The 10,927-nt window shown below is 38.7% G+C and overlaps 1 protein-coding gene across 1 annotated transcript; it reads right to left on the bottom strand.

The window, feature by feature from the left end:
• Window positions 1–389: 389 nt before the first annotated feature.
• Window positions 390–3,180, bottom strand: LOC112076087 (GTPase IMAP family member 7-like). Its single transcript, XM_070441187.1, has 3 exons — window positions 3,174–3,180; window positions 2,216–2,833; window positions 390–1,699 (listed from the first exon to the last, which is right to left on the bottom strand). The coding sequence occupies exons 1-3, from the start codon at window positions 3,178–3,180 to the stop codon at window positions 804–806; spliced, it is 1,521 nt and encodes a 506-aa protein (XP_070297288.1). The 3' UTR covers window positions 390–803.
• Between the last annotated feature and the right edge of the window lie 7,747 nt (window positions 3,181–10,927).

Consider the following 10,927-nt stretch of genomic DNA (forward strand, 5'->3'; position numbering starts at 1 on the left):
GAAAGTAAAATATATCTATTAAATGTAGTTGAAGAGGGACAATAAACGACAAAACACAAGTCTCAAAAGTGAGAAGTTGTGATGCGTTTCAATGATTTAGCTAACATCTAATTTACATCTGCAGTCTTCCTTTGAACGTGCCTTGTGGTCTAACACAATTATTTCCATCTCTCATGACTTGTTTCTACAGTAAGTGTTCAGTGTAAATAGTACAGTAGGGTTCTATCCAGCTAAATACATTATATTGTCCAATGTTCCCTTTGCATACCTTATACTGTATCTCCATCTCCCTTTGCCCTGTACTAGTTAGACTATAGCAAGGAAAGGAAGCAGTTAAGGAGACAGGGAGGAATTTTCAGTGGACCTTCATTTTATTGTGTGATGAAATAACTATGACATGAATAGCAATGGTTAAATAGTTCATCTCCATTCATCATGCTTCTGAGACAGCAATGTGAGCTGTGACTGTAAATTAATCTTACAGTAGCATATCGCTTTTTAGCTTGACAGGCAGAAATACACTTAACTTTCACCTTTACTGAGGGAACTATTCAATTCTGTGCTCTCAAATGTGCAATACCCAGATATATCTTTATGTTCATGCTGTAAGTAGTTATGACTAATATACATGTGCAAGCGTCCTATCCTGTAAATTGTGAATTCATGTCTGGTGTTCTCTAGCTTGGCTGAAGAGCTTTGTTGGTATATGTTTGGTATACTTGGTGTATATAGAGGAAGCTTTAAATATCAAGTAATAAAGTCAAACAACTTGTAGAAGGTACAGCACTGTTAGCTATGGACTCTCATTGAGTACTGCATGCATTTACTACAGCTCCCACTGACGCTCCCAATGCTGCACCAACTGCCATACCAACTGGGCCTCCAACTACTCCCACAATCGCTCCGATTCCAGCACCTGCCCTTAAGCGGTTTGTATTCTCTGCATTCTTTCTAGCTTCACCTTCCTGTTTTCTCCTCAGCTTCTCTACTTCTTCTCTTAGACGTTCTCCTTCAAACCTTGCCTTCAATTCTTCCATCTCGCTGCGTCTCTGCTCTTCGTTATCTTTCAGGATCCTGTTCTTCTCCTCTTCAATCGCTCTCTCAGCCTCCTGGAACATCTCAGTGGTGAAATGGCTCCCTCCATTCATCTTCACCATCTTGTTTATCTTCTCAAGCAGCTCAGCAACCTGGGAGGGATTCTGATCTTTGTTTTTGAAGACATGATACCTCCCATTACATTTGGCAATTAAACTTTCTAGATCTGGATTTCCATGCAGGAAGTCTTCAATTGTTACATTATCATCTTTCAGAAGGTCTCCATGTGTGAAGAGAACCATGGTGTATTTCGATGCTTCATCACCAAATAATGTCTGAATCATCTCCACAGTTTTCTGTTCCTCTTCAGTGAATCTTCCCAGCTTGAGCACAACCAAGAACACATGGGGACCAGGAGCGGAGTAAAACAGGCACTGTGAGATCTCTTGCAGTGCCTTGTTCTGTGTTAACTTGGTGTCAAACAAGCCTGGTGTGTCGATAACAGCTATACTTTGCCCACCCACCTCTCCTCTTTTCTTATCACATGTTGATGTCACAGAAAAAGAGGACATTTCTGATATAAAATATTTTCTCCCCAGCAAGGTGTTTCCTGATGCACTCTTCCCAGCTCCAGTCTTCCCCACCAGAACAATCCGGACCTCTTTATTTCGTTCTGTTGGATAAGAAGGAAATGTTGTTACTGTAGAAAGAATTCTAATGTTTATGTTCTTTCTATTTGGTCATCTTCAGCTGCTGAACATGTTCAGTTTCACATTACTTCATAGATATTGATGGTTTATAAAATATAAACTGTAACCAAATTAGCAATGACATTATCCATAATGAAGCTACAATCATAGATTCAGTTTATGAAATTGTATCATTAATTTAACAAAACATAATTATTTGGTGCAAACCCATAAAAAAACGAAGATTATTTTTTATAATTGGTTTTGTTTTTTATATTTCTAAGTTTCCATCTCTGTCTTCTTGTAGCCTACATACAGTGGAGTGAAGGGTAAGTACTCACCGGTCATGTTTGGGTTTTGGAGTGCTGTCAAGCTCTTCCCAGCTTCACCTTCCTGGTTCCTTGTCAGCTTTTCTCCTTCAAACTTTGCCTTGAGTTCCTCCATCTCTCTGCATCTCTGCTCTTCGTTCTCTTTCAGGATCCCCTCTTTCTCTTGTTCAATCTCTCTCTCTGCCTCCTGGAACATCTCAGTGGTGTAGTATCTTCCTCCGTTCATCTTCACCATCATGTTAATCTTATTAAGCAGCTCAGTGACCCGGGAGGGATTCAGTTCTTTTTTTTTGTAGACATGATATCCCCCATTACATTTGGCAATTAAACGTTCCAGATCTGGATTTCCATGCAGGAAGTCTTCAATTGTTACATCATCAAGAAGGTCTCCATGTGTGAAGAGAACCATGGTGTATTTCGATGCTTCATCACCAAATAATGTCTGAATCATCTCCACAGTTTCCTGCTCCTCTTTAGTGAATCTTCCCAGCTGGATCACAACCAGGAACACATGGGGACCAGGAGCAGAGAATAGCAGGCACTGTGAGATCTCTTTCAGTGCCTTGTCTCGTGTTAACTTGGTGTCAAACAAGCCTGGTGTGTCGATAACAGCTACACTTTGCCCTCTCATCTCTCCTCTTTTCTCTTCACAAGTTGATGTCACAGAAATAAAGGTAATTTTGGATTCAAAATATTTTCTCCGCAGGATGGTGTTTGCTGATGCGCTCTTCCCAGCTCCCGTCTTCCCCACCAGAACAATCCGGACCTTTTTATTTTGTTCTGTTGGATAAGAAAGACATGTTGTTACTGTAGAAAGAAGTCTGATGTTCTTTCTGTTTGGTCATCTTACAGAACACCTCCTGAATATGATCAGTCTCACATTGCTTCTTAGATATTGATGGTCTATAGAATATTAACTGTAAGCAAATTAACAATGACATCCATAAATGAAGCTACAATCATACATTAATTTTATTAAAATGTATTAATAATTTAACAAAGCATAATTATTTGATGCAAACCCATAAAAAACTAAACACATTTTTGTAAATGTATTTCTAAGTTTCCATCGTCGTCTTCTTGTAGCCTACATATAGTGAAGTGAAGAGTAAGTACTCACCGGTCATGTTTGGGTTTTGGAGTGCTGTCAAGCTCTTCCCAGGTACAGTCTTTCCAACCCGAGCAATCAGGGTTTCTGTTGGATAAACATGAAATGTTACCGTAGAGAGAAGTCTGATGTTGATCTGTAGAAATAAGTGTGGTCTTACAGAACTAAAGCTACATTTTCAGTCTTACATTTTGTCTACAAAAAACAAATATCTGTTATCTACAGATAACCTCCAAAATAAAGGAAACACTATTGACAGAACTGTCATTGTCCATTCCTTGCCTACCCCCCAAGTTTCAACATTTGGCAAATATCTCAGTGTCTTACTGTCTTGGGTAGAACACCAGTTGAACAAGTTCAATAGAATCCATAGTGTGTGGGACACATACAAAGAGTCTAAAAGACTCAACAAGAGAGAAGCACGGAAAAGCCATCTGAAAGAAAGTTGGGGAGACAACCAACTTCCATGGAAGTTCTCTGACTTTCACAGAAACCCTAATAACAAAGAGGAGCTTTTCAAAATCTGAAGATGGAAAAGAGATCTATGCTACAACTGATGAGTCTGTGGTCTCAAAGCTGGAATGGGACTAGGAAGAGGCAGACAATAGTATGCCTTCATCTTCAAGATGCACTTCAAAATGGTGCACAGACCATTATAATTGCAACAACGGATACAGGCATCTTTGTCGTCCTTGCTGGTCTGTTCTACTATCTTACCAACAATTATCCAACCATAAAGTGGAGTGTTGCTATTGGTATGGGAAAAAACTACTAGGAGATTTTCATCAACACCATCTACGAGAAGCTTGGAATGCACAAGAGTTTGGCTTAATCAGCCTTCCACGCATTTACAGGTTATGATACAACCTCACAGTTTCATGAAAAGGACAAAAAGACAGCTTGGAGTGCATGAAGTCATTTCCAGAGGCTCAATCCCACGGTAACAGAATTAGTCTTCAAATAGTTTTTTTTTTCTTCAGTTTATGCCAAACAAAAAACAAAACATACACCACTTCAGCCGACGCTTGGCATTGTGAATGGTGATTTTAGGCTTGTGTGAGGCTGCTCGGCCATGGAAACCCATTTCATGAAGCTCCCAACGAATAGTTATTGTGTGGATGTTGTTTCCAGAGGCAGTTTGGAACTCAGTAGTGAGTGTTGCAACCGATGACAGACCATTTTTTTACATGCTACACGCTTCAGCACTTGGCGATCCCGTTCTGTGAGCTTTTGTGGCCTAACACTTTGTGGCTGAGCCATTGTTGCTCCTTGACGTTTCCACTTCACAATAACAGCACTTACAGTTGACCGGGCAGCTTTAGCGAGGCAGACATTTTACAAACTGATTTATTGGAAAGGTGGCATCCTATGACTGTGCCACATTGAAAGTCACTGGCCGCTTCAGTAGGGCCATTCTACTGCCAATGTTTGTATATGCAGATTGCATTAATTTCTGCTCAATTTTATATACCTGTCAGCAACGGGTGTGACTGAAATAAGGTGAATCCACTCATTTGAAGGGGTGTCCACATACTTTTGTATATATAGTGTATATGTAAAATTGTATTTGTGTATTAATTTACTTCTAGCCAATGTATTTTATGAAAGTTTTTGCGCAAAATATAAAAGGAGGAGTTACCCTGCAGTACTCCACTGATTATAACACAATAACAACATGGAAACTACTATGAATTGTATATATAAAGTATCTGGGACCAAGGATGGAATTAAGATGACAATGTTCAGAATAGAGATTCTGACAACACATTGATCACACCTCCAAATTTTGTTTACGCATAAAACCAAGTTGATCCTGTGAACACCCTGATGTTCCTCTGTGCTGAAATAGGCCTATATTTCTTCATGTCATAATCAACTTGTAAATACATTTTAGGCAAATTGCAGATTAGGGTCATATGTTGGTGGTTCCTTGAAATTGCCTAGCATTCTACAGACAGGTAAAACTACTATAACAGACTCTACAAGTTTGAACTGTGATTTATTGGTGATGCTTATTCCTAGGCACAATGATGCAAAATAGTGCCGCATGCTGGTGAAACACTTTACCTACACAACCTTCGCAGTAAGGGAGAGAACAGCTCACAACCACTCTGGAACTAGTTTATTCTGAGTCCCCGACCCAATCACCATTTATTGTAATGTAGAGTCGCCAGCTTGTGAAAGTTGACACCTGTCTGTTTGTGCATAATAATGCACTTTTAGTAACTACAAGGCTTTGATCTAAAATATATATTATAGAAAATGTATGTGAAATTGTGAAGACTGAAAAATAGAGCAAAGTACATACAGTGTGACTGCCAATTATATTTTAAATAATGGCGAGAGGTTTCATTCCAAAAGTTAATGACTTAGATGTTGATCCATCATACAAAAGTAAGGTGGGCGATATGCAGATTTAATGAGTCTTTGCTTCATTCCAAATTGGACAACTTTTTTAAAACTAGGCAAGTCTGTTAAGAACAAATTCTTATTTACAATGACGGCCTACACCGTACAATCGGTTGTGGTACAGTCTGGATTCAAACCAGGTTGTCTGTAGTGACGTCCTAGCTAAAATGCATTAGACCACCGCGCCACTTGGGAGCCCAAATAATAAGCCACATTAACAGGGGAACACATATATACTGTAATTACACGTCTCCCGTTCTGATGACAGTGCCTTTGTTGTCCTTCCTCCAAGCGAGCGCATCCGTACAAATACTCAGTGTGGACAACCCACCAGTATCTTAACATCACATTATATTAAAGCGGACCTTACCATTGGCTGCACAGAGTCGCATTAAGAGCAATCCCATGCAGCCAGGTTTACATGTTCGAACACTGAAATGTGAGATGTAATCTACATCTCAATTAGGCTGATAGAAATTCTAATTATTTTGTTTAATGATTTTCAATTTGATTGCCATTATTTGTATATAGCCTACACTTTCTCGTTCTGAACTTCTAACGGCTTGATCACACCGACAGTAGTTCCGTAAAATGACACGCATCATCATCTGGATATGTGTGCAACAAAAGTTCAACATTCACCTTCTGCTACCGTTTCTATCAAGCCGTCTGCCCATACAGTTTGACGCATACATTCGATAATTCCAACATATGCACCACATAGAACGCACTGTAACTGCCTCTGCAATGCAATACTGCAAGGCAAACGCAGCATTCCATTGGAAATTAATGCACTTCTGGTGTACCAAAATACAAGACCTGTCGGTGTAATCTCGGTGGAACACGAGCTGGATGGGTGTGGCTTCCTGACAATGCTCACAAGAGCAGCTCCTCACCATTTGACAGCTCTAACAGTTACACCGCCAAAGCATCATCTATGCAGGTGTCGGGCATCACCGTTTAGTGCTTGATTTGATTAAATCAAAGCTTGTTTTACACCAATGTTTGTAAACAATGTAAACAAACACTGTATATCCTCAAAACATGGTTACAACTATACATTTGATATCAGTCCATCCATAGCTGTGTCTATGAATTTGAGAGTGGTTACATTTCTCCAGTCCCATCCCTTAGTTTTTAGGGAAACGGGGGCGGGGAAGACACTTTGTTATGATGTCAATAAAGGATTTTAGTTTTAAAAGGGTAAGAGAGCTTTTATAGTGCAGCTTTTATAAGTACAGAATGTGTATTAGATATTTAAGTCCATATTAATTCTGTTTTAGGAATGTGCATAATGCCTACATCACTATATTTACGAATGACATGTATTCATTAGTTATTCTCGTTACAATAAACATATTACATATAGCTTTGTCTTAAATAAACTGCATATTCAGTCTTTCCAAAAGTGTCACAGATATTAAACTTTGTCATACTCAATTTATGAATGTCAATATGTAAAGAACACCCATTTGTTATATGAAAACATGCAACAAGAATGTGGTTCAGGCTTGTATCTTGTAATAGTAACTTTAGAGATGTTCTTACCTTTGAATGAATGCTGAGTTGGGTATCATACATCTACAAAGGCGATGCAGCTGCCGTTTTATAGCATGCCTAGTTGTACTGCATGACGTGATCTTGGAAGGTTTCTGTTTTTAGTCAGGTGATTTCTTGTCAACCCTGGTTTGAGGTCCTGCACAACATTGCTGACTCACACCAGGGCTGCGGTTCAATCACTGAAAAAACACACCCTATTCCCTCAGCCCTCAAATTAAGTGGACACTTCTGATGACATATTATGATGCCTGATGAGTATACACTTGCAGGGCAAGGGGCGAGGGAGGAAGGAATGTTTGTTAAATGGACCACCATTAGCCGGAAATTCACCACTCATTGATCCCACGATGATTGTGTTTTCAGCCACCGGTAGTTTGTGGGTGATTTATATGCTTTACAGTCAATTATGATTGCATGTCTACTTATATTAAATATATAATTATTAATATAAACCTACAGTAAGCAAATTAATTAGCTAACTAATGTTAGCCTGGCACTTCTGAAGAAGGAAAATGTTTTATTTCTACAATTTCCAAAATATAACCAAACAAAAACATATTTACTCTTTATGAGACGTGTTTGTGACAATTTCTAACTTATTTGCATTCGTTTTGACTTACACTTGTATGTTCACTTCTCTATTGATGTTGTTTTTAAGTTTTCGCCGACTTTTCATAGCGGATGTATACTTTTTGCGAATTTAATTATGGGGAGTTTCAGGCCCGGGAGTGAACATAATTGTACACTCGCAAAGCCAACTAAAAACGAGGGCTGAGGGTCTTACGTTGTAAACTTCCCTTGCTTGGCTAATAATTTGGACCACACACACCCCCAAGGGCATAAGGCGAGGGTAAGTGGACGAGGGTGTGTCTTTTATGTGTTTGGACCGCAGCCATGATCTTACAACACCTGGATAGGTATTTCATATTTTAGCTAACCACATCATAATAGTGCCATCTGGATGACTTGCATGCAACCATTAGTTGATGCAATGCAACGCTTGCACATCTACTCGGACAAAACACCATGCTCTGCACTGCATGATAAATCGTAGGTCACTGAGTCCCTTTCTAGTCAGTCACGGGATTTCTGGTATAACCATGTTTTTTCTGCTACAGCCTCGGGCAGGGTTTCAGAAGCAATGCATGATTGGAAATGTTGTTATACACTGCCTTTTTTGTGTCCATTTATTTATGTAAAGAAACAAACGAGTTACTACAGGGGGTGCTGTTTCAACTTCGACATTTTGCGTCTCCAAATTAAACTGCCTCGTACTCAATTCTTGCTCGTACAATATGCATATTATTATTACTATTGGATAGAAAACAATCTCTAGTTTCTAAAACCGTTTGAATTATGTCTGTGGGTGAACCAGAACTCTTTCTACAGCGAAAATCATGACAGGACATGCGAAGGTCAGAAAAATAGTCTCTGTTCTCGGATCAGTTTAAAGCTCTGTGTGTGTCCTATGGATCGAAATGAACTGCACCCGCCTTCCCCTGGATGTCAGTAACCAATGAGAAGTGGAATGGAGTCTCTACGTATTTCTCAGAGTTTATAAAAGGCAATGGAGTGACATGTCCTTTCTTTTCGACGCTCGCCAAGACGCAAGAGAGGACATCAGAATGGCATGCTCAAAAGCTCTCGTTATTGACCTAAGATATATCCGTCTGTGATTTAATTCGATATAGGTGTTAGAAACATCATAACGAAGTTATTTGAAACCGATTTATATCAGTTTATGCGAGTATATTGCTATTTTCTGAATTTTCGTAGGATTGCGTTTGAGGATTTGGACATGTGTGTGCCGCGTAGCTATTGTTAGCTGGTAGTTCCGAAGTTGAAGAGGACGTTTTACAACAAAGCAACCATTCTTTTGGACAAAGGACACCTTGCCCAAGAATCTGATGGAAGCTCGTCCAAAAGTAAGAGCTATTTATGATTTTATTCCGTATTTATGTGGAAAAATGTAAACACATTTGTCGGCCATTGTTGCGGCACTAGTCTGGCTGTAACGCACACTGTATGTCTAGTAACGTTAATTTTAAAAATCTAAATCAGTGGTTGCATTAATACCAATGCATCATCTTTCATTAGTTGTCCAACCTGTATTTTGTTAGTCAATCTAATCGATAATAATCGATAAACTTAGGTGCCTTTCCAAGATTGGGCCGGCCAGAATGCATGCCATGTTTTGACAGATTACATTGCATTACCACGATTTGTGATGCTAAATATGCACATTTTCGAACAAACTCTATATGCATTGTGTAATATGATGTTACAGGAACTGTCATCCTGAATAATTCTGAGAAGGTTAGTGAAATATTATATATTTTGGTGCGATATCGCTCTTTTTTGCCTTGAATCAATGCTGGGGGTGATGTTAGCTCATTGTGGTATGCTAGATAATACGATAATTATTGTGTTTCGCTGTAAACACTTTAGAAAATCTGAAATATTGTCTGGATTCACAAGATCTGTGTCTTTCAATTGCTGTATGCTGTGTATTTTATTTAAGAAAATGATTTTATATGATGGTAGAATTAGGTAATACACCGTTGTCTCTCTGTATGTTATTCTAGTCGCTTTGGTGAGTTTTGTGATAGTGGCTGCAATGGTAAACTATGATTTTATACCTGAAAAAATGCAAATTTTCTAAAAAACATATGCTATAACCATAAATTTTTATCTAGACTGTCATCTTATGAAGTTGTTTCTTGGTTAGTGGCTATATATATTTTATTTAGTCGAATTAGTGATAGCTACTGATGGAGTAAAAAACTTGGTGGAGTAAAAAAGTAGGTGTCCTTTGCTAACGTGTTGCTAATAGATTACATATTGGGTCTGTCCCTGAAAACAGTTTTAAAATCAGAATGATGGCTGATTTCACAGATCTGCTATCTTTCATCTGGTGTCTTGGAGCTTGTGATTTAATGATATTTAGATGCTAGTATTTACTTGTGACGCTATGCTAGGCTATGCTAGTCAGCTTTTTTACTGTGGGGGGTGCTCCCGGATCCGGGATGAGTAGGCAGTAAAAGTTAACAACCTAATATTGTTAATCATCCAGGTTGTCAGTGAAATAATTTAAATAGTAGCCTTACATAGTGATAGAATAATTTGTATGTTTTAAGATAATGGCTAAAGTGTTCCACTCTGAAACTGTATCACGGTGTGAAATGTATTATAATTATAAAGACTATAATCCAATAATGTGTGTGTAAGACAAGTTAATGCAACCGCTGTGTCAGATTACAAAAAAACATTTCAAACTAAGTACAGAATCAATCATTAGGATGTTTTTATCATAAATCTTCAATAAAGTTCCAACCGGAGAATTCCTTTGTGTCTTGATGAGGAACGGAACGCAGGAAGATATCATGTGGTATGCGCATGACCGGGAAATGTCTCTCTGCCAGTCTGACTCATTCCCCTCTTATTCAGTCCCACAACACAGTAGAAGCCTCATTCAAATTTCTATAGACGGTTGACATCCAGTGGAAGCCCTAGGAAGTGAATCTTCATTGATATCCCAATGGGAATAGGGAATGGGTTGAAAATATACCAACCTCAGATTTCTCACTTCCTGTTTGGATTTCTTCTCAGGTTTATTCCTGCCATATGAGTTCTATTATACGCACAGACATCATTCAAACAGTTTTAGAAACTTCAGAGTGTTTTCTATCCAATACTAATAATACAATGCATATATTAGCAGCTGAGACTGAGAAGCAGGCTGTTTACTCTGGGCACCTCTGGGCACCTTTCATCCAAGCTACTCAATAGTTCCCCTG

The sequence above is a fragment of the Salvelinus sp. IW2-2015 genome, unplaced genomic scaffold (genome assembly GCF_002910315.2).
Source record: "Salvelinus sp. IW2-2015 unplaced genomic scaffold, ASM291031v2 Un_scaffold3561, whole genome shotgun sequence".
In the NCBI taxonomy this organism is placed as follows: Eukaryota; Metazoa; Chordata; class Actinopteri; order Salmoniformes; family Salmonidae; genus Salvelinus; species Salvelinus sp. IW2-2015.